General features: G+C 50.5%; 1 protein-coding gene across 1 annotated transcript in view; it reads left to right on the top strand.

Annotated features, from left to right (window-relative positions):
- Positions 1-25,912, top strand: part of LOC144180091 (intraflagellar transport protein 140 homolog) — a 67,236-nt gene that overhangs the window by 24,016 nt on the left and 17,308 nt on the right. The window contains exons 3-4 of the mRNA XM_077708500.1: positions 1,496-4,235; positions 18,845-19,053. Of these exons, the coding sequence (XP_077564626.1) occupies positions 1,496-4,235; positions 18,845-19,053 (2,949 nt within the window). The remainder of the gene's footprint in view (positions 1-1,495; positions 4,236-18,844; positions 19,054-25,912) is intronic.

Consider the following 25,912-nt stretch of genomic DNA (forward strand, 5'->3'; position numbering starts at 1 on the left):
GTGCCAGTTCTCAGGTCTACGGCCTTAGAAATGGCCGCCGTTTCGCACAACAAACTGTACAAAACTACACAAAATGAATCATAAAGTCAAAGGCAGATCAGCATAAAAAAACGTTCCATATTTTCTATTTACGAGTATCAATAAATCGCAGTTACTGGCTTGTTGTAACAGCATCACGACACCGCAGCACTGCATGCCTCTTCATCACAAAGAGCCCTCGGCACGGCATCCGTGAACCAGCAATTGCTTGAGAGTCAGACGATAGAAAAAAGAAAGAATCTTTACAACCGCGCTGATAGAGTTCGAACTAGAGCGTAGCAAGGGCGTACAGTTCGGAAACTGGCCTCTACAGTTTTCTGTAGTACACGAAGCCACCCGCATCATGTCGCTTTTTTGCTGTCCTTTATTTCTGTTTCTTATCCGTTTGATGGTTCTGTACCCCATAGCTTCCTCTTGCTTTTGACACCCTGTGGCAAAATGGCGAGATAAAAAATTAAAACCAGTTCCACGCCGGTCAAATTAGCTGAAACAGCGGAGCTCACTTCGGCAGCGAAGCGAAGTTGCTGAGGTCGGGCATTAAATTTAGCGCCACCTGACTGAGCGCGCCGTCCCTACCCACCCATTTTTTGGCTCGCTGGCTCCCGTTGTCGCCAGATGCTATGGGCAGTCCGCCGGTCGTGTCAAGAACAAAACTCGACTATGCTTCGCGAATTGGGAACCCGCGGCAATCCTGTCTGCAAGACGACCTTGAGTCACTCCAAAACCGCGCCGCTAGATTCATCCATAGTTGGTAATCGTATGACAGCAGCGTGTCATCACTGAAAGCACGATCTGATTTACCCCTCCTCTCATTTTGCCAGAGAAGGGGTTGGGAGTAAGCACTCCCTTGCAGCATTAGGTGCTTGCTGGTTCCCGTCTGCGCCCGCCGTGTGCCCCGGTGTCCCGGCAAGTCTCACTCGCAGGCCTTGCTCTTTCGCAACCTGGAGTCACCGGTTATCTTGTTGACGGTCATGTTAGTTGGGAACGCCTTGCTTAGATCCTGTAAGGCAGTGTGCGAATCCGTGGTGAGCCGAAATTTGGTATTGCCTAAGCATGTCTTGAAATATGTCCCCTGTACTGTCGGGTTGCTTGGAACACTGCAACAGTACAGGGGACAAATTTCAAGACATGCTTCGGTTACAAGACAAATTCGGTTATGTGAAAGGTCGAACAAAGGAAGTTACGTGTAGAGCAAAATCTAGCTCTTGGTTTGGGCTACCACCATTACACATACGGTTGTTTTGTAATCACCCATATCTAATGTTTTCTCTTCGGCTGGATGCGTGCCATCAAAAGGCACTGCGTTCGGTTGAATGAATGTACTTGCCAGTGATCTCTGTTCCTGTTCACGTTGTTTCTCGTGTTCCGTTGTTTGGCGCTTCCAAAGCAACGTTATCAAAGTTTCTGTGATTCGCACAGGTGTGATTCCAACTGTGCGCATTGCTTTCCTGACCAGCGTTCGAGCACTGGGCGCGGGTGGCGAGGAGGCGTTCCCGCCATCAGACAAGAACATCGGAGCCGCAGTGCTGACGGACGAGGCAGCCGCAAACGATTTTTACGTCGGCTCGACGACGGGAGTCATCTACTTTGTCAGCGAGAACGGCAGCTGCGGGGACGTCTACCAGATGGACGCCGGCGTGGCGCGTCTTCTGCACGACGCCTCGAGAGACGCTCTGGTTGTGCTCACCGACACGCTGACCCTTGTCGAGTTCTCAGTGGCGGACGACGGGTCGCTCTCGGAGAAGAGCCGCTTCAAAGTCAGCGGTCATGGAGCAGAAACGGTGGTCACGTGGGTAGGCAGCCGGGACGGAATCGTTGCCATCGCAGCTGGGGAAGCCAGTGTTCGCTTGCTGAACTTGCAGACCGGAGAGACCACTGTACTCACGCTACCAGAGAGAGGGGAATACGGAGAAGCCGTCTCGTGCCTCGTAGCAGATGCACACGGTAAGACCCTTCTTGTCGGTACGAATACCGGGCGCGTGGTCGTGTATTCACTGACAGAAAACGACGGAGGTGCAACTCACTGGCGGTCGCAGCTGGCCGCGAGTTTGCGCAGCCCTGTGCGAGAACTAGCCTGGTCGGAGACTCATCGAATCGGGGGAGCTCTGACGGGGGAGGACCTGTTTCTTCTAGTGGAACAAGAAGCGTGTTTCGACTTCCGGGAAGGCCGTCTGGCTCTCCAAACAGCAGCCAAGCAAGTAATTATTGACAGTGTGTCCGACGGCAGCCAAATAGTTTTGCAAACCGAAATCCCAGTGAAGTCCATATTTGTCTGTCTCCATCACGTGGCCGTGTCTAACGGGAAGCGCTTGTTCTTTTACGAGACGCTGCCTGGCAGTAAATCGGCCAAGTTTCTTGGAGCAATGAACACGGCCTCCGCACTTATTGGGCTCCACGAAGCGAGCGTGTACCTTGTAGAAAACGGCAAATTACAGGCGAAAACTTTCCAGGGCATTCTAAAGCAAGCTATCCCTGTCTCCGAAGATGAAGCAAGCGTCGTTTGCATCGACGTTTCAGGCATCTTCCTGGCTTTGGGTCTATCCAATGGTCGAGTTCGTGTATGGGACCTTAGCAGACGAGAGGCCAAGCTTCATGCGGAGCTCAAGACTCCCCTTGCTTCCAGACGACAAAGCGAGTCGGCTCAAAGAATTTCCAGCATAAAATGCAATTGTACAGGAACTAATGTGAGTATTCTCGTCGTCGGGGACTCCACTCAGAAACAATGGGTTCGCCGCGAAGGCTCCGTTCTCTTCGTGTGGAGCATCGAGGATGACGTACTATTCGAATACGATTTTGATACTGGGCAAACCAGGAATGGGAAAAATGGGGCCACGGTGAGCGGTACAGTGCGCAGTCGAGCTCCCATCTCACATTACTGGGATGAAAGCGATCCCAGGCTTCTTGTTTGCGAGGCCCGGCACATAGATGGCAAAACGGACCTGCCAGATAATCAACAGCACAGTGTCGTGGTGGCGTCCTTGTTCGTAACCACGGAACACGGAATTTTGGAGCAAGACGTTTTTCCACTCGAGGATAGGTTCCGTTTAATGGGTGTCCAGGTGCCTTTCTTTTACCTGCTGGCTAAACACTCTACTGATGTCGACCGAACAGGCGGTGCGGTTAGAGTGGCGGGTTCGAAACATGTCTTCAGGCTCCCGATGAGAGATTTTGTCGGCTTTGAAAACTGCGATGACAGCGTTCGTGAAGCCATCATGACGTTCAGTTATTTCATGACGCTACGGGACATGGATGAGGCGTTTAAGGCAATAAAAGCGCTCAAGAATGAGGCAGTCTGGGAGAACATGGCCCGCATGTGTGTGAAGACTAAGCGACTCGACGTGGCCAGGATATGCTTGGGGAAAATGGCGCATGCGCGTGGTGCGTGGTCTGTTAGAAGAGCCGTGGACAACGAACCCGAGCTTGAGGCCCAGACGGCTATCCTGGCCCTCCAGCTGGGAATGGTCCAGGAAGCGCAGTCCTTGCTGGAAAGCTGTGGCCGTTACGACCTGTTGGTCAGGCTTCTCGAAGACTCTGGTCAGTGGGAACGAGCTATCGAAGTAGCCAGAAGCCACGACAGGATTCGGCTGCGCGCCACGTACCATAACTACGCCAAGCACCTGGAAGCGTCTGGTGAGCTGGAGAAAGCGGTAGCTGCGTACGAGAAGGCCGAGACTCACCTGTTCGACGTGCCTCGGATGCTATTCGATGACCCGCAAGCACTGGAGCAGTACGTTCGCGCCAGCGGAAACGCAGACATGCTCAAATGGTGGGCTCAGTACATGGAAAGTGTCGGGGAGATGGAAGCCGCGCTGCACTTCTACGAAGCAGCACGGGATTATCTGTCTCTGCTTCGCGTCCACTGCTACTTCGGAAACGTGGACAGGGCGTGCGAGATCGCCAACGAGACGGGAGACAGGGCAGCCTGCTTCCACCTGGCGCGCTACCTGGAGAACCAGGACAACGTGCTGCAGGCGGTGCACTTCTTCGCCAGGGCCCGAGCGTTCGGCAACGCGGTGAGGGTCTGCCGGGAGAACGAGATGGACGACCAGCTGTACAGCCTTGCACTACAAGCGGGGCCCAAGGAGGCGCTCGAGGCGGCCCGCTACTTCGAGGAGCGGCCACAGGACCTGGAGAAGGCGGTCACCCTTTACCAGCGGGGAGGATGGGCTTCCAAGGCGGCCGAACTGGCGCTGCAGGTATGTTGCTGCTGTATATGGGCTGCGTTGATGCTCACTTTAAACAATGTAATTTCGCCGTTAACTTCCCATTAGTGTTCAAATACATGCACCCTTTCACTCTTTGTGCACCGATTCCTCATTGTATTGGTATTGAGGAAAATCCGACACCCAAAATTTTCTGCAACTGGTCAGTGGTTCAGGAAAATAACCTTGGTTCAGGAAAATAACCGAACAAAATAAGAGAACAAGTTCCGTGCTGCGAAATATACTATATTTGTGGCGGAGGTGCAGTTTGAGCCAGGCGAACGTGCCGAACACCATCACCAGTCATCGTGCAGCAGAACGGGCACCTGTCATCAGGAGGCGACACCCGTGCACGAATGGAGTCGCCGCGCTGAAGGCTTACACCCAGAATTTGGCCCGGTTGTGACTTCACCCTTGGCGATGACAATCACAAAACTAAGCAGTTCCGCGGAGCTACCTCGCCATTTGTTCTCCACAGGAAGCGCACGCCACTGTCATTCACGGCAGCACTTTCGAGGACGTGGGGGGCTTGTAGACCACTTGGATCGCGTTGCCGCGTTCGACCAGTGGACGGCACTGTACAGGTCCGCGTAGACGTTGACGGGGCACAGGAAGGGAGCATAATCGCAACCCGGCACAGCCGAAAAGAAGGCCGACAAGAAACAAGCGGCTGCGTTCGGGGGTGCGTGCACACTGGCCCCGCCGCCTGACTGGGCGTGGCAGTTTTCAAAGGTCAGCGCTTGCCTCCGCAGTGGCGCTAAGCAGGGTTGCCAGGTCTGGCGATTTGTCTCTAAGCACACGACTTTTCGATACTCATGGCGACGGAAATTTCTGTGTGGCGACATGGCTACCTTCTGAGTCCTCGCTCCTTTGGGCATTGGTGATTTTATATTTTTCCGAGCCCTTCCGACGCCCCACTTACCACAAAAAGTGCCTTATGTGACCTCCCAAAGCAGTTCAACCGTCGAGACAAACTGAACAACCGGAATATAACAAACTTTGAGGCAGATGACGGTGATATGTCAAAGTCTACACGAATCAGATACTCACACACACCACCGTACAGCGCCACTTATAGGCACGAGTAGAAATTTGCTGAGATTAACAGCGCGAAAGAACGGGACAACAGAGGAGTAGACAAACGCAGCGCTGTCTAACAACTGAAGTTTTATCGCTGGACAGCCCAATAAATAGGAAAAAGGAGGGTGACACGTGATGGTAGACTTAACAAAACATTTTTTACAAACAAAAACAAGAACTAAATGCCACGAAATCTAAACACAGTAATCTGCACAGCTAAAGCAGACCAGCACAAACAGTCCACCACATATCGGAGGCTCCTCCGCACATGGATTCTGCTAGCTATCTAAATAACTGATTTCTTTGTCCGTAAGGGCGATGGAGGGTGTGCTGACACAATCTTGCTCCCGCTTCTGCCCCGCTTCTGTACGTGGGGCAGACGGGGCGCTGCCTCAACGATCGCCTACGAGAGCACGCGTGCGATGTACGCAACCCCTCGGGCCGCGCATGTGGCCGCGCATGTGGCAGTGCCAGCACGTGGCACTGCATTTCAGCAGTGCCACGTGCTGGCTCGTTAATCCTGACAGAATGAGGCGAGAGATATGAGAGGCTTGGGAAATTCAGAAGCGGGAGCAAGATTGTGTCAGCACACCCTCCATCGCCCTTACGGACAAAGAAATCAGTTATTTAGATAGCTAGCCGAATACACGTGCGGAGGAGCCTCCGATATGTGGTGGACTGTTTGTGCTGGTCTGCTTTAGCTGTGCAGATTACTGTGTTTAGATTTCGTGGCATTTAGTTCTTGTTTTTGTTTGTAAAAAATGTTTTGTTAAGTCTACCATCACGTGTCACCCTCCTTTTTCCTATTTATGGGGCTGTCCAGCGATAATAAAACTTCAGTTGTCAGCGCTGTGTTAGTCTACTCCTCTGTCCCGTTCTTTCGCGCTGTTAATCTCAGAAATATGTACCAACTGGCCAATAGAACGCTAACGTCATATAGGACGTTAGCGTCCTATTCGTCTGTATAATTAGCGCAATTCAGTACGAAGCATCACCAACTAGCCCCATTCTACGTCCTATTGTACATTAGCTGGTAAATTTTTCGCCTGTGAACAGGCTGAAATGAGGCCCCAACCTTTACGTATCATACGGTAGTTTTCTTAATGACAAACCGCACGCATGCCAAACAACCCTCTTCCAAACATTCATTTATTTGCACACATATGATGCATGAAACATGCATGTCGCTGCGGCATGCTTCATATTGCACGACACTGAAACAAAATTCGCCGTATAAATGAATAAGCACGCAACGTACAACGCTCACATATTTATTCCCGTAGAAATCGCGTAAACGGAAGTTGCGTGCCAGACGGCGCATACCGTACGGCAGGGAAGAGATTCGAAGGCGAACGTCACAGCAACGTCGAAGACTGCTGCCTCCCTCACCGCCAGCCTGCAGTGAACTGCTGCCGCTCTCACGAAGAGCTGGGCGCGGCCTACGCGTCCCCACTGGCAGCGACGGGCTCGCTGAAGTCGTACACGCAACCACTTCAAGCATAGCGGCCCCGTCTAGGAAACCAGTCGGCCGCAGTCAGGGCGAATCGAGGCCGATGATGGCAGCAATGCCGAGAGGTGTCGCGGCCTGTGCTGGACGGGGGAAGACCTGGCAGCCGGAGACTTGGGCGACGCCTCGCTTCGTCACCTAACTCTTCTCCCAAGTGGTGCTCCTCTGCAAGGAACAGTCGTACCAGGCGAAGCACGAGGCGGCTAGCATGCCGAGCACAGTGGTGCGGTCACCCATCAAGGACAGCATAGGATGTCCTCCCAGCCGAATGTTCACGCAGAAGGCCCTGGAAGAGCCGGAGCTGAGGGCACCCTTCGGTGCCATCGGCTGCGTCCTGCACAGTGCGTTGAATACGGGATGAGAGCGGAGTTCTCGAAGGGCGAACAGCAAGGGCCATCAAGGGCGAACAGCAAGGGCCAACGAGGTTGCTGTGCTCCAGTTGGAGGGGATAAATAAAAACGCACTGACAAAAGGACAAAAATAAGGAGTTTTGGCAGTATCACTCCGCATTACTAATTAATTTCTCGGCTGCACTGAAAAACTCACTCGTCAAATTAAAATAAAGGACATACATCAAAATTTGTGAGGGTATACTGTCTTTTGGCCAGTTGGCGCTCCTACATATGAATTAAGTCGTACAAATAGTTTGAACTAATGTACTAAGACGCAAGTTATTAACTAGAATTTTGCAAGAATTACCTGCACAGGGCTCATGTAAAAAACTAAAAAAAGTTAACCAACGGAAAAAAAAAACGATTGTATAAGAGGTATTACAAGGCCTTCTGAATCATTAAACATCATTCTTAGCAATCTTAGTTTCCCGACATGAATACATACACATGAATTTAAGTTTAAAAACATCTCCCTGTAAAAGGCCAATCCACGCGATTATACAACAGAAATATCTGCTGAATCGGCTACTCTGACAGGGCAGTGTCCGTATTAACAGATGGGAAAACGTTTGTCATGTGCTCGTGTCCAGTCGACTCAAACCAACCAAACTGCAACTAGCTGTAACGCTACAAGAGAAAGCCAACTATTTGCCGTGGTCGCTTACTCAGGGGTTAAAGGCGTTCCCCTACAAGGTCTTCGCGTTCCCGGCCTTCGCGAACGTTTTTATTACAAACGCGGGATATTAAAATGCCCTTGTATACGAAACTAGCGGCATGCAATAAAAATTCCCAGGCAGTGTAAATTAATTATCCACTGCGACCTGCCTCATAGCGAAGGTGAGCTTCGGGACGATGAAGAAGGAAGTCGTTAAATCGGATAAGCTTCACGAATCGGATAAGCTTCACCAGCCTTTTCCATTCAACCACTGGATAAGTGATGTATGTTTGAAACCATGATGAATAAACTTCCAAAACTTCCAAAAAAGAAGTAGCTCACGAGTGCATGGGAGTCGTGGTGTCGGTGAGGCGCTGGGGGTCGGCACAGCGAAACGAACAGCGCCGAAGACCCCACGGCGCTTCAGTTCCGCGTGAGTGAAGACGTCGACGTGTCCGAGAGGCTTGCTGGCTGCGGACAGTCAACGCGGGGTGGAAGAACGATGCTGACGGCTGCACTGCATTGCGCCCTGCCGACTCGTGGATATACACCCGGCAGGCGCAGGCGTCTCGCCAACTCAGAAGCGCCGATGCCATAACGACCTCAGTGCCAGGAGGCCGAAGAGGCAGTCTTCCCCGGAATGCAAAAGTGTGGTCGGCCTCGGGACTCTTCCAGCCTCGCCGCGAGAACTTAAGACGACACCTTGACTGCTTCCTCGGTGCCACGTTCCTTCACTCATCAGCTCGTTCCAATCCGTGTCGGGCCACCATTGGCGTCCCTGATCAGTTAACGCAGTAAGCAATAGGGCGCAGTTCGGAACGCGTCGCGTCCCGATTGGCTTTTTAGGTGCGCGTCACAAGTACACGCTATGTCGCGTGCCTTCCTTCACCTCGTGAGCGATCGCCTGACCTCGCCTGTCTACTCTTTTTCTTCTTCTTACTGTACCCACTTCTTCTTACTGTGGGTACCGCACGTACCCACAGAAGGGGGGGGGGGCAGAGCTTGTGAGCGGCTATTAAGTATTGAAAGACTTCCTGCGCGGGTTAACTTCTGGAACATATACGGCCCACGAACGGCTCCCGCCATACCTCGAGGACAACGTGTGCATACCGGACACGATGTTTCGGTTCTGACAGCATCTGTGTACCTAATACACCCTGTTGCTTCTGAAGGAGCACATAAAAATGCTGGAAGCTCCCACTAACGCGTAACACTTGAAAGTAGCGAAGCTGTACGCAACCTTCACGACCACCGCGACGGTCTAATTCCACGATTTCAGTCTATTTGCTTCTTCTTGGATGGCGCAACGACCTTTTCTCCATCTTTGTTGCTATAACGGCGAAGAAGAAGCAAATCGACTTCAAATGTGGACGACGTGAGGAGGGGGTCTTTTTCCACGAACGAATGGAACGCGCACACTCACTATCCGTGGCAGGGCCATGTGGAGTCAATGATCACCTACAGCAGCTTCGACATTCAAGTCGCGGCCTATAGATTATTTTCACTATAGTTTCAATGACTACGGTTTGCACACCAACCTTAACGGTGGGATACATGTGCTTTGAAGAGAAAGGCACTTACGCACGAGTACTATTACCTGGAGGCCGTGGCAACGTGGCGGCAGTTTACAATCTCTTTCTGTCCCCGTGGGCATTGTGTCTTCTGTTTCCATGAGCGCCAGCATGGGAGCCCGAGAGCTGAAGCGGAACTCCCGCGTCTGTAGTGGTCATTTTATCGAAAGCCAAAGTAATTTAATCACTCAACAACCCAAGCCACAAACTCACCCTCCTTCCTCTCCCCATTTTACTACCAGTGTGAAATAAAGGCTGGCACCGAAAGGCGCCCAATGCGTTAAAAATTCGGCAGAGTTTTAACGTCAGCCTCCATTTTTTAATGTGTAAGCATTCTTTTCCGAGTACCTCAACGCAAATTGTGTAATGTCTTGTCAATATATTCATGGTTATAAGAGTAAATGTAAATCACTGAAGCAAAGAAAAACAAAAATATAACCAAACGCAACAAAAGCACCCAATTTCGATAGTGACCGCAAAATCTGCCAAATCTGGCAACTATCGTTTGTTGCAGGGAACGCGCGAAAATAAAAATATATTGAAAATTAATTACTGTGTCCACAGCTTGTAATGAATGACTTTAGGGCATAATGCATACTATCGCAGTAAAATTAATAAGTCACAGTTAGTTCTACACAATCCTGCGATTTCATGCGTCTAAAAAGCAGAAAAATATTCAGGGAAGCTTGCACTCACGCGCAAGACTTGAATGGCGAAGCTTTTGTAGCTGAACATTGACGGACACAAAGTTGAGTTTTCGTATCGTTGTGGTGTCGTGGTTGACGCGGTGGCATGGCATCTCAATAACCTTATGTTGAGCAAGGCCTGAGTGAGCTCGTCGTTTTCGTCGACGTTTTCGTACGCCACTCTGCAAGCGCGACGTATCGTCTCTAGCGGATGCTTTGCAAGCCGAGCCTCTAGAATGAATGAATGAATGAAATCTTCCTCGGCCGTGCGAACTATCCGTGGCCTGGAGATGTAGAGTCAATGATCATGTACAGCAGCTTTGACATTAAAGTCGCAGCTCTTCTACGGTGCAGAGCGCATGCGCACGACGACACGAGGACGAACGAACGAGGGGCGTACGCTACGACATGTCTGTCTCGTTCTGAGCAAATGTTGCCGCGATACGGCGAATGCTGGAGTTGTTTTGGTGGCCAATGTTGGCCAATCTCCTTAAGTGGGTATGCGTAGCTTACAAGCGTGAGCTCGAGGCACGCATGCACGAGCGGTTGGCCTTTTCTTGGTATTTGTAACTGCGGAAACCATACACAAATGATTTGTTCAGTATCTTCGCTGTTAAAAACGAACTAAAGACGACCTGACGAAATCAACGTGTATTCCGATCCCACGCTCTCCCGTGTTACGATTGAGCCCGCCGTTTGGCTTTGTTTCAACACACCTCGGCTGTGCGGCGAAGCCTCCGCTACGTGCGCCTTTCAAGTGACCCCCCCGTGTCGGTGACTCATGCTTTCACGTCTCGAAAAGCCTGGGATCTCTGGCGGCCATCTATCGGCGCGATCAACATTCGATGGCGTGCCGACGCAACACGTGGAGACTCGCCGCAAGGACACAGAGGCCCCGCGCCCGCAGCGGCGTCCTCCTCTCTCCCCTCTCTCGGACTCAGCGTGCACCGCTACTACCGACTGCTCACGAACTCAGGAAAGAGTGTTGTGTGTGTCTGTGACGTTCGTGGCGTGTGCACAATCTAGAGGGAACGCTGTTTTGACCGTTGGCGCTTTTGGGTATAAATACGAGCCCCTCAAGCGCTATGACTCATTCCTGTTTGAGCAGTGAATCAATGCTGTCGCTCTGCTCGAGTCCTCTATTGTAACCTCGCCCGTCGGGGCATTGTTCTTTGGCTCCGGCTCACCTCTCGCTATGAAGTAAAAAGTTACGTTAGCCTAAGGCTTCTGGACTTCTTCACGGCTGCAACAGCGGCTGGCCGCTCGCTTCACACCACGCTACCACACGTATGTCGGAGGCGACGGAGCTCGGCTCGGGTCGGCCCACCCGGTCGCAACACCCGTGATTAGCTGTCTGGATTTAGTCATTTAATGCCTCCATGAAAACACGAAGTTGGTGAAACGGAAAAACTGCATAAGAATTGTTACGCATCAGTAGACAATTCTCAAAATTGTCTGAATTTTTTATGCCATGGGCTTTGTTTAGTACTATAACTTGTGACAGGGGTTTCAGTGCACCGAAAGCGACGCAGTTTCTGTTTATTCAAGCGTAGGTGTCATCATTCGGTAAAACGTGATGGCAACATTCAGTTGTGAAACTAAAAGCATGTTTTGGCGCCCTCCTGTCTTTAGTCCTACAGCCACGAAGTAATTGTTTTTTGAAGAACAATTTACCAATTAGCTAGCAATTAAGTCTTTTTATAGGCATAAGGCAATGCTTAATTGTCCGCGTCGAGCAAGAACTTTCTACTATCATGCGGTATTTATTCTGGAAACGATTTCCAATGGCTGTTGTAAACGTATTCCTGTAAAATTAATCACGTTTCTACCGTAATGAAGTTACGCAGCGTCGCCCCTCGGCCTTTTGTCTTTCGCTCGTGCACGACGTCGCCGCAGCATGCTTGGATCGGCTGCCCACGCAGGGCTTTGAAGGACCATTTAGCTGCCATAAATTCCTCGATGCGCCTAACTGCACGCTGGCAACAATACTGCATGAAAATTTTGCACGGAGGAAGAGACTTGCGCTTCAAGCTCGAATTCCGGCTTGGCGCATTGAGCGTCGTCTGCGATTTGCAGTTACTACTAATGGGTGTAAATCATACACATGGCATGCCACGTAAAGGTCGCCTCCACTTTCAAGATTTACTGATCTGAAAACGTCCTTGTGGTTCTGTTCGTTTCGCAAGCCGCACCTCAGCAGAACGACAGAAAGCCGTGCACAACAACCCTGCGCTGACCGCCACCGGAATTCCACTGACGAGCGGTTCGCCCCAGGCGGCGCTGTTCGCTGAAACGACGGTGGTGCCATACAACGGCCGCCCGGTCCCTATATAAAGAAGTTGTTTTTCGTGCCTACGTGATGTGACGAACCTGACGTCGCACAACTGGAACGCCGCTGCGCGGATCGCGTGCTTCCCAGTAGAGTAAATCATGTTGGGTAAGACGCCCAACTCGCCCAACTCCGAGTTCTTCCAGTAAAGTTGCCTTAATACTCCGTGGCGCGCGATTGCCTATGATACGCGTGTCCAGGCGCACTACATTCTTCCTTATCGCCTAGTACGATTACGGGGCCCTGTTCCACGCTTAAATGCGAAGCTTATAGGGGCCATGAAGAAGAAATACACGTTTGGTTCATTAAAATGCGGCGCTTTGTAGCCAAAACTAGGAAACAAATAAGCGAAGCATTGCAAAAAACATAAAGCAGTGGCCACTTTTCTGGCGATTTCTTTATGACATCACAGAATCTTGTTTGTGCGACAGTCGCTTAACCTTTCAAGGCATTAGGGTACAGTAACCGCCTCTCACGTCGCCAGCTCCTCTCTGCATACCCGGAGTTATCCAGCGCCGAAGAACGCCTATGGCGTCTAGTAACAAGCCCTCCCGTGTCGCCACCGCCTTGTTTCTTGGGCCCGAAAATTTTCGTCTGTCGGTCCCTCGATTCAGCCACCCGGTCAGATTTCTTTAACGAGAAGTTTATATAGACAAAACCTTTCTAAACAATTAAATCTCGGTAACACGTACACCCTTTGTCAAAATTTTCTAGGCCAATCCTAAGCCTTATCGATAACAAACAATTCAGAGAATAAGTAGGGCCTTTAAATGGGGCAAAAATATTTTATGACGGTAAGAAATGTATTTTCTCTAGCTTTAGGGCACAAAATGTTTCCGCCTCGCTCGGGATGTAAGCTTGTACATTGACTTTTTTTTTGCGGCCTGCGCCCTTTCCGCTTGGCCTAGAAGGTTTTACAAATACTGCACATACTTTCAACATTGTTGAGCAACGAGAAAACATAAGGTACGTTGGAGGCAATACATAACTGCTGCAAGCAATGCTCTTTAAATATAAAATAGATGTGTGCTTGATATTTGCGACATAAAATAAAAAAATACGTCTTGATGACAGTGCTTTTACCCAAAAATACAAAGGGAGCTCGCGCCCCAGCCGAGGCCTCGTGACGGCATTCCAAGTCCAACAGTAACGAAATTGTTTCTAATAGATGGCACGTGAGCCGTAGAACGCGGAAAAATTGAATCTACTTGAACAAACCTGCACCATGTTTTTTTTTTTGTTTTTTTGTGAAGGGAGCGGGACCGATAGGGGAAGAGCGTAGGAGGTGGGCGCAGACGAGAAGAGGGGCAGTTAGGTGACAGGAGGAGAAGAGCATCGTCTTTCGACGACATTTGCAGCGAAGTGAGCCATTTTTGCATTCTTCTATTGACCCCTTCCCCAACTGCCTGGCAGTGGAGCAGCCGAAATTCTCCAACATTTCCTTTCAACCTGTAGCCCTTTACCCGACGGTGGGCCCGGGACCTGTTTATCCAACGGATACACTACACTATATACGAGTAGTCACGGCGACGGATGCTGCGGTCACCGGTACGCCGGTCATCATTGCCGCTATAAGAGGTCTTTGAAGGTCCAGGAAAACGTTTGTACCGGTGCAACTGGTGACCACTGACCTAAAATCATGATCGGGTGATCGTAGTGGCGTCTCTAGTTTCGTTTTATCCTATTACTTGAATGCACGGGCAGTTAACGCACTGAAACGACATTTTCTTAGTGGTGGCCCATATATAATTCCTGCCCATATTTCGTCACTGTAGCGCGAAATTGGAACGCTTTTAAATAATTTTGGCGTTTTTTCGTTGATTAGTCGCTGTAATGGAGATGAGTAACCGAATACTAGTTCTCTGCAATTGAAGATAATTGTATTGGTCTAAGAGTCTACCAGTTTTGGTCACCACGGGCAGTCGACAAGACCGAATCAGGACGTCCTGATTCGACAGTGGCCGAATCAGGACGGCGTTATGTGACGAGAGTGTGACATTCCACCCCGATCCAGGATGTTCGTCACAGTCGAACGCGATCGATCGCCCGCTAGTGGTGACGTTGGAGAACAATTCGCGTAGCTTTCACTTACCAGGTAAGTATCGTGGTCTCGTTCCCAACGGTAGCGGACGAAAAGAAACGCTCGGTAAAAACTTCAGTCGAGAACACGCAAGGCTGCAGTCGCCTACTTAGTCCACGATGTCCGCAAGGGGCACTATCAGCATAAATTAAGGCTGCAAAAGACAGAAAAATCCAAAATAGACGTGAACCTCCACGTAACCATGTTACAGCGTCAGCAGCTTTTAATCGTCATCGGCTTCTTCGGCGACTGATTTTCTCTATCGTCGAAAATGCGGAAGAAAGCGAGTCGCTAAACGTTCCATCGTCACGGACGATTAAAAGCGACCTATACACACATCCACCCCCTTACAGAGTTTCGGCTGCCCAACAGGGCGCTATTCGCCTTCAGGTCAATGAAATACTCCACGACGACCATATGCAGCTGTCAAAAAGCTGATGGCCATCGCCTGTGGTTCTTGTAGGGAAGAAAGACAGCACATAGCGTCCACAAAGCCAGCTGGCTTTCTGCAGCACCACTTCAGCAGTTGGGCTGTAGGGTCTCTTCGTCTATCACCCTCTGGTAACCGCGGTAAATTGCTGTGGCCACCGACCACTTAACTCGCTATTGTTTAATAAAGGTTCGTCCTCGATGTACTGCCGACGAAGTTGTCAAGTTTTCGTTTGAGAACATTGTGCTTCGTCGTGCTTCCAGATTCTGTAGTGCTCAGTGACCGAATCCACGAAGCCATGCAGCCATGAAGTCATGCAGCTCAGTTGCGCCAATCACTGTAGGACGACGGCCCACCACGCGCAGGCGAATGGACTGACTGAGCGGCTGAACGGAACTATGGCAGATATGCTTTCAGATGTACGTCAACGCGCACCACGGGACTGGAACTGCCTGCTTCTGCCTATCACATTCGTCTATAACAGAGCGCACATGAAACTACACGCTTCGCACAATTCGGCTTGGTCTATGGCCGACATGGGACGACAGTGTTGCAAGCGAATCGATGCTCCTCCCTGACGATTCTGCCGCCGCCACATACGGACGCTGCAAAAATCGGCCGCCAAGCAGAGGCCACGCGCAAACTTATATACACGGCGGCAACTAATTCGATCCCAGCAAGCAAACGATGCACAGCGACACAATGCCCGACACTGCAGGCCGTATATACGCCAGGAGAATAAGTCTGGGTATGGAGTCCCGCTCCGCGACGAGGCCACTGCTACAAGTTAATGCGCCGCTACTTTGCCCCTTGCAGTATTCTCTGTCGGACCACTGGTGTGAAGTATGAAGTTCTTCGTGGAGGATCTGTGCGTTCCCCTCGCTGGACATCGCGGTCCGAACGTCGCCAGAGTGAAAATCCGCCTTGAACGCTGCCGTAGACCAATTCGGTGCTGTGCAGCTGTCCGCTTCATTTCATTTCCCGCTATGTACGCTGTCTCTTGCCGTTTTTCCGCGCAAAGAGTCGATGCATTCCAGGGAGGAGGGTAATGCCGCCAATATGATGGCACAATTACGGGAATGCCCAACGTCTGTGCACGTACGTATACGTGCCACAGACGTAAGAATAGAACTGAGCTTGAAGGGGAAAGGGGGAAGATTCATGTGGGCGCTCCGCCATTTTTTATTGTTCCGGTCGCATCTCCCACTGAGCGTCATTGCCCAGCCTCCACGGCTAGGCAACCTGAAACAAGGCTGCCAGATTCCAAACCATGTGCGCCCGTCCTCTTATGCGATACCGTAGCTTGGGCGGCGTCTAAACAACACGGTTCACAACGCGCTTTTTGGTACCCATAGCCCAGAAGCAAAAGCTGTAGATGCACATGGAATTTCGCTCCGTGAGGATTTCTTGGAGTTTCGTTGGGGAAAATTGCTATGCGGCTCGAATGTCCATTCCGTGATGAGGCATCCCAATTTGACTCCGCCTACAGCTACTATACGAAATAAGAAAAGCAAATTCACTGACGCTGGTCAAATTATACCGTGTGGGCCATGGTTCCGAAGAGTTTTTTTTTTTTTCAAATATGAAGCTGTCCAATCAATTCTGTTGATCAAAAATGAAATCGGTGTTATTCCTCATCGTAATTTTCAGCGCTTGCTGAGCGCTAGACGGAGCTGAACAGGGCGTGCGTGCGGGGCTGGTAAAGCTGTAGTGTCTCAAGATATATGTTGGATATTGCTTAGTTCTATATTTTGCGACTCTTGATTACTCAGCCGTATTATCGTCTCTGCTGCTCCTCCGTCGTGCGGGCAAGAAATCGCATGTGACACGGCCTGCATGCAGTGTCTCTCAACAGAGCACTTGCTGCACAAGCCGACGGTACCGCTCAGTCTCTCAGAACAAACTTCGTGTCATTTGCACGCACTACACACCACGACGCCGAAGTATAGATGCGGCATTTTTGCACCGGACGGCACTTGTGAGAAAAAAGCTCAGTCCGTGCTTTCATTTCGCGGTGCAGGCGTGGCAAAAAGAATTTGTGGTTTAACGCGCGAAAGCCACACTCAGGCCGTGAGGTGCACGCTGGCGGTCAATTTTGACCACCTGGATATATTTGCCGTGCGCCGAAATCTCGATACGCGACAATTTTCCTTTTTCTCCTCCATCAGAAAAACGGCCCAGATGGAAGCCATGTGCTTGGGCTCAGCACCAGAACGTCCCAGAAGTGACCTCGTAATCTACCGTGGTGAAGCACTGAGGCCCAGGAGCACGAGGCCACTTGTTCGATTCCAAGAGTTTTAATCGAGGCAAAAAACAAAGTTTCCTTCCTCGGGCTGCTTACGTGCTTTGAAAGAGGCGATATTTGCCATTTCCTTCCTTCGTCTTTATCGGTTGCCAGACTCTTTGGAACTCCGTACTGAGAAGCCGAAGCACAGAAAGGGGGTGCGTGCATCCCTTGAACAGCCAGATTGCTCGGCCAGAATTTCCGCGGCGGCTTCCCTAACGCGCTGCTCTTCGCCTGCGAGCGCTGGGGTGCCCGCAAAATTAACGCCGCGCTCACTGGGCACACAAGGATTTCGCCTCCAGTGTACGCCCTAGTGCCACACTGAAGGTGGCGCGACTGGCCGACTTCCCCCTCAGAGCCCCGATTCGCGCAATTCCGCAGGGAGAGTAGCCGCCGTACTCCCACCCAGGATAATTCCCGCCCAGGCAGTTTTAGAATAGGGGAACCCGGCGTTGGGGGCCCTCAAGAAGTTAGGGGAACCCAAACGCAACGCCCTCGTGCCCAGCGAGTTTTAGAGGAGGGGCGTCCCCAACAGCCCGCAACCGGCTTGCGTTGCCCGGATCGGCTCGAGTGATGGGAACTTTAGGCTTAGCACCTTGGGGGATATTTGATCGCCGCTATCTGTACAACTGTGAATGACAATCCCTTACACAACTTTTCACCGCACTGTCATCCCCTTTCTCGCATGTGGAACTTTATTTTCGCTATAATTGCCGTTTGAGCGATCGGTGACCAGGACATCTGCCGTAGCGTGTTTCGATGCTTCCGTGCAGGCAGCGCCATCCTTCGGCCGCTCGCCGCACCGTGCGCCGCAGTGCCCGGTCGGACCACCGAACCTCCGCGTCCGGTCAGCGTAGGCTTAGCATCGCGGCAGATATCTGATCACCGCTTTTAAAATCAGCGCTGATAACAATCCCTAGCACATTTGTTTACCACACTAACATCTATTTTCGCGCGAGTGGAACTTCTTTTCAGCGATCAGATTGATTGGAAGGGTGGCGACAAACTGTTGCTCCCGTGGTCTGCGCCAGTTCGAGCCGATTAGTGGGCCGAGCGGGCAGGCACGGCCGGCTTGTGCGCGGACTGTTTCCGAGGGCAGAAAACGCTTCACGATTGCCTGCTTTATCCCTCTCTTGCGAACGACGCACGGAATCTACAAATTCAGCCCAGCGATTGTTGTAGTTGATTGGGTGAATCGAGAAACGAGCCGCAGGTTTAGCTTCAGCCATGGTCCCGCGCAGTCTCGTTGGCTGCGATAGCGACGCAAGAACGCAAGCTCATCTTGGGGCCAGCTTTGGGACGCCCGCTATTTCAGGAAAATAGCGTGTGCACTAAACGCAAACACAAAACCCCAAGGACGGCTTAGGTTCTGCGCATGCGCAGTACGGCGCCCCAAGACGCTTGGGGACCCCAGAGCGTTGGGGCCCCCTATTCTAAAAATTGGTCACAGTTAGCACAGGACCGGGGTAATTGGAGATTAATGGGAGAGACATTTGCCCTGCAGTGGGCGTAGATAGGCTGGTGATGATGATGGTGGTGATGATGATTCTAAAACTCCCTAATGATCCTGCGCGTGCACTTGTCTGCAGGCGGGTGACGTGTCGGCGCTGCAGCAGGCCGCCCAGGAGCTGGGTCCCACCGCCGACCCGGGTCTGGTGCGCAGCACGGCCGACCGACTGGCGGCCACGGGCAAGCACGACCAGGCCGTCCTGCTGCTCGCCGCCAGCGGGCAGAGCGACGCCGCGCTACAGCTCTGCGTAGACGCCAACGTCCTGGTCACCGAGGAGCTCGCCGAAAGGTGCCCTCGCCCTGTGTACCTGAGCATGCCAGAAATAGCCGATTACTGGGTACATTTCTGTGCCCAGTAACTCCTTTTCTGCGATAGCAATCGAGGCGCGCTCGCACAATTGTCTGCTTCCCTGAAGGCATGGTGGGCCTCGTAGATCTCCCGACTCGTTTTCCACATCGCAACACGCGCGCGTATTCAAACAATGGGACGCATCCAGGGCACCGCTTACGACGGTCGACCAGGTGCCGCCCCCCCCCACCCCCCCACCCCCCGCCGCTCCCTCTACGCAGCCAGCGACGCTGTTCCGTTCTCCCTGAGTCTCTCATTTATGCCCCGCTCCGTCTGCCCCACGTAGCATGCATGGGCCACAGGACAATGGGATGCGTATATGACACCTTCTTTGCAGGTGACAAACCTGGCAGCGTATTTTTCTGGCACGAGCTTGTCGTCGTTTCTCGTTTACGGCGGGGCACATCCGCATCAGCTTGCCAGGCGGGGTGACCAGCACGTCAACGTCGCATTTTTCCCACTTTTTTTCGGGCGGTGCGTCAGCTGGTGTAGTACGCGCAGCACAGCTATACGCGCCGCGACCTAATTCGATTGGCGTCATCTCTCCTTGGAGAACGCGTACTAGCTTTAACCTCCTTGATGAGGCTTCGGCGACCACAAGTTGCAGAGGGACGCCCGCCAGCGTCAGACGCGCCACGAGCGCCTGCATACTTCTGGCCACCTTGTGTGCGCTTGCCTTCTGAAAGGCAGTCCGTGGCTGTGCAGCGCTGGGGCAACTTTGAGTGGGCCCAAGTGCAATAATTTGCAGAGCACCGAGGGAGGGAGCACCGGCCACCCCGCCGACCATAGTCAGCGGTGCGTCTGATGACACACGTGTGCTACGATGTGGACGCGACCAAACCAGTCGGGAGATCTCGACGCCTATCATGTCTAGGGAAGCAGGCAATTGCGTGAGCGCGCCTTCGATTGCTCTCGCATAAAAGTAGTTATGCCTTTTTACGAGGCCGCATGTGCGATACGTAGCTTGGCGTGTGTGCGGTGGGGAGTAGCGCTGTGACGGGAAATATGTGCTGTTTTATATTATCTTTCCATGTTTCACGTGCGCGAAGTGAAATTTCATTTGAAGCCTTCCTTCCCCTCCCTTTTTTTCGCTACTGAAATGCAGTCGTCAGTTCTTTCAAATGAACTCAACAAAGCAGTATTTTGTCTTCGTGGCGCCTTTCACGTGCGCGCATCAGACTCAGAGCCAGCTGCTGCCTGAAAAGCCTTGCCCGGTACCAACGTTTTTAGATTAGGTCTAATCTAAAATCGTTGCCCGGTACACCTCGGCGGGTATGTACCATTCCAGGGGCGGATTTGTCAGTGAGCCCGAGTGATGGTGACGACGACGATGAAAACGTCCATTATTTGAATTTAAAATTGCTTGTCGGTCCCCCTATTCCGGGGGTCCGCTGGATTTTGCTGCCGCTCTTGCCCTTGAGATGAACTCCTTGGAAGTTTTTTGCAGTGCTGATGATGACAATAACGATGATGGTGATGAGGAAGGTTTATCACGTTTGTTCACACGCCAAGGGAGAACCGGCATGCCCTACGGGCTCCCTAAAAATAGTAATGCATTTTTAATAGCACTTTATGGGACGAGAGCACAACGGCGCAGACAACACTCGTGGATACGAAAGCAAAGTGAGAATGCGTGTACCGCTTCTGCTGTCGGGAAATGATCGTACAAACTCCGCATCAATTAACGCCGCACGCCTACAAACGAATCAGACACAAGGATAATCGCGGTTCCCATCTAAAACTTTCATAGCTTTAGATCGACTCATGAAACGAAACTAATTTTTATATGCTGCTTCCAATCGCTGGGCTGCGTAAAATTAACACTTGGCATAGCTGTTAGTTCAGACATTGGTTGAACAGACCTTGAACAAACAGTTCAGACATTGGTAGTGAAATAATAGTAGTATAGCCGTAATTGACTCCAGAATGACTCGGGAAATATCACTGTATGTGGGACTAAAATGCAGGAACACCGCACACGTATATGACTCCTGCAGAAGCAGGTACCCCTGCATGAGTACCCCTGCACAAGCACGATCAATGTTTTGCAATGTTTACGATGTTTGCAGGACTAAATAATGGTGCTCACAGCAAACAAGAAATCTTGAAAAATACCTCACTCCACTAACACAGTTTCGTGTGAGCCAGGCCCACACCCCAAATGAAACCTAACGTAACATACACAATATCAAAAAGATGGAAGCAATACACCATTAACTAAGCCATTACAATACACTACTGCTGCTACTGACTCTCTCCCCAAAACGCCAGTCCACTCTGTTTCCAAGGGCATGTAGACCTCATTTAGTGACACCACAGCATCGGCTACACTGAAAGCCCGCTTGGCCAACCTATCAGAACGGCCTCTCTAGTGTGACGCCAGTCTCTCACGAACAGGAGTGTTGCACCAAAATTGGTGACAGATAAAACTCCAAGAGCAAAGCACGCGTCCCATATTCATTACATTGGGACAAATAAGGCCATCCTTGTTGAATAGACATATGTGGGGTACACAGTGTATGCAAATGTATCCCACCAGGACGCTGTTTCATTTGATTCACTAATTACAGCCATGGGTATGTGGATTGTCTCTTTTAGTAACTCCATGCACTGACCACACCTAAACACCTGCTTGTTGAGCACCTTACTAGGGCTCCCTTTACACAACAATACAGTAATATTTAAGCTATTGCAATACACAGCTGTTTCTACTGACTATCTCACCAAAATGCCAATTCACTATATACGTTTCCGAGGGCATGTACACCTTTCGTGACACGTACCACAACATCGCCCACACTGAAAGTCCGCTTGTTCAACCTACCAGAACGGCCTGTCTAGTGTGACGCTAGTTTCTCAGAAACAGGAGAGAGAGAGATCAAACTTTATTTAAAGCGGCCCATGTCCGGGCTGCCGAAAATGTGGTTCTGGTGGGCCTGGAAGACGTTCAGGTGGGAATTCCACAGGTGTCAGGGCCCCGCACGTGGGCAATGTGCCGGGCGAGGCGAGGCCAAAGGATGGGGCGAAGATCAGGCGGAGGAGCGACCCAGTATTCCCATGAGTATGGAATGTGGGATGGTAAAAGGTGTGGATGAAGAAAGTGAGGTGATCTCCTGGCGCGAGGACAAGTCTAGTAGGTGTGTTTAACGTCGGGATAGGCACCACACACCTGACAGTGGGGCGTGCCATCTCGGGTCATGATATAGAAACAGGAGAGTTGCACCAAAATTTATGACAGATATAAAACTGCAAAGAGCAAAGCAGAGCACATATTCATTACATGTGACAAATAAGACCAGTTTTGTGGAATATACATGTGGGGTACACCGTGCATGCAAATGTATCACAACAGGAAGCAGCGCCTTCTGTTGATTCACTAATTACTAAACTGGAACAGCCGTGGGCACGTTTCCTTTACTAACTCCCTGACATTGACCACACCTAAAAACTTGCTTGTTGATCGAGCAACTTACCAGAACTCCCTTAAATTTTCTTTTTCCAACACACGTGTAATAGAATACATTGATCAAATAAATACAGGGAAAGCAAAACAAAGCATACATCCATTGCAAATGACCATATTGTGCTTCCATCGTGGAGTCGGTTTCCGGAGCACGCGCTACCGGGTAGGGTGGACAGCCAAGGACATCGATGGTACCAAGCGACCATGTGATAAAAGCTAGAGGTGGGCGATTGATAGATTACAGTACCAATTAATCGATTAACGAATTAATCGCGATAACGTTTTTTACCAGTTAATCGGTTCAACTCACGTGAGCGCATTAAACCAGAAATCAAGCTCCGCAAAGCTCTACGTTACATTATCTCACGCTGTCACCTTACATCATAACAGCCCGCTCGTATAATGCAATAAGTAAAACCGCAAGTATGAAGCGGTAACGACGAGAAGCTCCGGTTTCTCTTCGAGAAATAGCGACACTAAGCCGGCATTCGAGCCACCATATGCCAGCCACATCTACTACGCGAGGGTCTGTTTTGCGCGCCATCTGGACAACCACACACGTAGACGATATATTGCATCAAAGTTTATACGATTTTCACTCTGCAGTGTGGAAGACCCCATAACAAAAGAAAACAACTTTGAACTCAGAATGTAGTTTTTGGCACCAACCGATTGATGTATCAGTTAATTGATTAATGTCTCTCGATATATCGGATTAATTTTTTTAATCGATGCCCAGCGCTAACAAGAGCATGCTAGCGCATGACACCGCTTATTAGCCTAGCCACCGCCAGCGCATATCTAAATTTGTCACGAATTGTCAGATGAGCTGCCCGCCGCTAGGCTAAGCTAAATGCGCCGAGTGCCTCGAACTGTATGTTCGCATTTATTTATCGCTATCGTATATGGGGCGACGACGCTTCTCGCTGCCGATAGCGCGTTTTGACGTGCGGCGTGCGACACCACCGCGCCCTCCAGTTTTAATTTGGCGCCGCGGCGTCCTGGAAGTAAACAACGCGCCTTCATTGCTAGAGCAACGTGGCGTGTGCGCAGAGAGCAGTGGCGGTAAGATCAAGTGCGAAAAACAGGTCCCCACGCGGCCAGTTCACTGTAGCCAGTCAGTGGGGCATGATGATGATGATTATTATGATGATGATGATGGGGCTTTTCCCTTTGAAACGAGCGGACATAATAAACTGTTCTAGCCTTCTACAAACAAATACCTTCTGCACACGAAAACCAAGGAAGCACAGCAGATATAACAAACTGGCATAGCAAAAAAACTAAACAAAAGGAAAACCAAGAAGGACAACATCGGTCCTGAAACGTGTCCTAGTAATATATATATATTTATATATATATGTGTGTGTGTGTGTGTGTGTGTGTGTGTGTGTGTGTGTGTGTGTGTGTGTGTGTGTGTGTGTGTGTGTGTGTGTGGAGATATGTATATATATGCATGTATATCACTACGTGTACAAAGTACTAGGACACGTTTCAGGACCGATGTTGTCCTTTATATATTGTCATTAATATATATATATATATATATATATATATTGCCGCGAACCATGAACGGGTTTGTTTATTTATTGTTTGTTTTTAATGCCCGGCCGCACCCGGCTTTGTTATCTGTGTCCCATGCGAAGCGCGTGTTTCCATTCTTTATTTTTATGCCGCACGGGCTATCTCATTCAGATAAGTAGACTGTTTCGCCCTAACGTCGCTAGCCCAGAATAATCTCCTGTGATCTACAATGTTCTGGATGTGAATCGTCGGTTCGAGCAACGCCGCCTGTATTAATATTGCCTGACGCGTCGCGCGCTTTTCAATGGGAAGGGTAGGGACGCTTAGTTCAGGCACTGATCCGCTATGTGGCGCGTGCCGGTGGACATCTCGCCTTACGTCACTGCTCGCGAGTCGCGAACGCTGCACCCACTTCTACGACGTGTGTCTGTCAGCTTGCCTGTTGGGCTTCAAGGGCCGTTTCGCTTACATCTTAGCCGTGACGGGGCGCTAGTTCTGTGGCGCACTGGAGATCTCGTTCAACGTGTCGCTCGCTTCATACTTGCAGCATTTTTCCAAAGATAAAGACGGAGGCGGACTGAAATAGTTCAAGAACATTCTGATTGTCGGGTAGACATATAGCTAACAGAAAAACGATATTTTCGGATGGGCAGCCATTATTTTACTGATATTTTTCTTTCTGGAGTATTCAGAGAAGAAAAAATTGCGTGCACGTTTTTTGTTCAGGCGCTCACTTCTACGGTTACTTTTCAATAATATCACGTGCTTGTAAACTTCAGAAAATTATAGGAAACAAAAGGATAAGCAGCTTGGATCCCGCCACGCTGTCCGGGCGCTTCTACAGTACAGTCCTCAATTTTAGAAGTGCGTACCGATGCGGAGTGCGAACAGGGGGGTCAAAACAATACCTAAATGCGGAGGGGATAGAGGGGGGATGCCCCCCTCAGAAAATTTCAGGGCCTGTGATCCGAGTAGATAAGCGCGCACTTGAGGGTGGTAGCCAGCGCCACTCTGACTACACGGGGAGAAGGGGACCTTCTTTTCAACCCCCGGGGCGTGACGGGGAGAAGGTCCCCTTCTCCCCGTGTAGTCAGAGTGGCGCTGGCTACCACCCTCAAGTGTCAGATACACTTCTAGTAAATATAAATAGCCCAGAAAGTGAAGGAGAACACAGTCGCCCAGATAGCCGAATTGGTAAGGCATTCGACATGTAATCGAAAGGCGTGGGTTCGGTCCCCACTCTGGGCGCGTGTTTTTCTTTCTTTCTTTCTTCTGTATATTTAAAAAAATGTGTACTTCATTAACCGTAGTAAAAAAGAACAGAACCTAACCACACCCCTATGCCTCCTTTGGCGTTGTAGACTGCTGACCTATCTTTCTGTATTTCCTCAACGAGCCCCTCATTTCCTTGCTATATTATTCTGCGAAAGCCTAGCGAGGGTCTCGGTTCTGGCAGCTTTGATGCCTAGGTAGCATAAGAGGGCTTCCCGCCAGTTACCCGCTCATGACAGGCTGTAGACGTTGGAGTCACGCCCCGGGGGTTGAAAAGAAGGTCCCCTTCTCCCCGTGTAGTCAGAGTGGCGCTGGCTACCACCCTCAAGTGTCAGATACACTTCTAGTAAATATAAATAGCCCAGAAAGTGAAGGAGAACACAGTCGCCCAGATAGCCGAATTGGTAAGGCATTCGACATGTAATCGAAAGGCGTGGGTTCGGTCCCCACTCTGGGCGCGTGTTTTTCTTTCTTTCTTTCTTCTGTATATTTAAAAAAATGTGTACTTCATTAACCGTAGTAAAAAAGAACAGAACCTAA

This window comes from Haemaphysalis longicornis, unplaced genomic scaffold (assembly GCF_048455015.1).
Source record: "Haemaphysalis longicornis isolate Haplotype H1 unplaced genomic scaffold, Haemaphysalis longicornis Haplotype H1 scaffold_1, whole genome shotgun sequence".
Lineage (NCBI taxonomy): Eukaryota > Metazoa > Arthropoda > Arachnida > Ixodida > Ixodidae > Haemaphysalis > Haemaphysalis longicornis.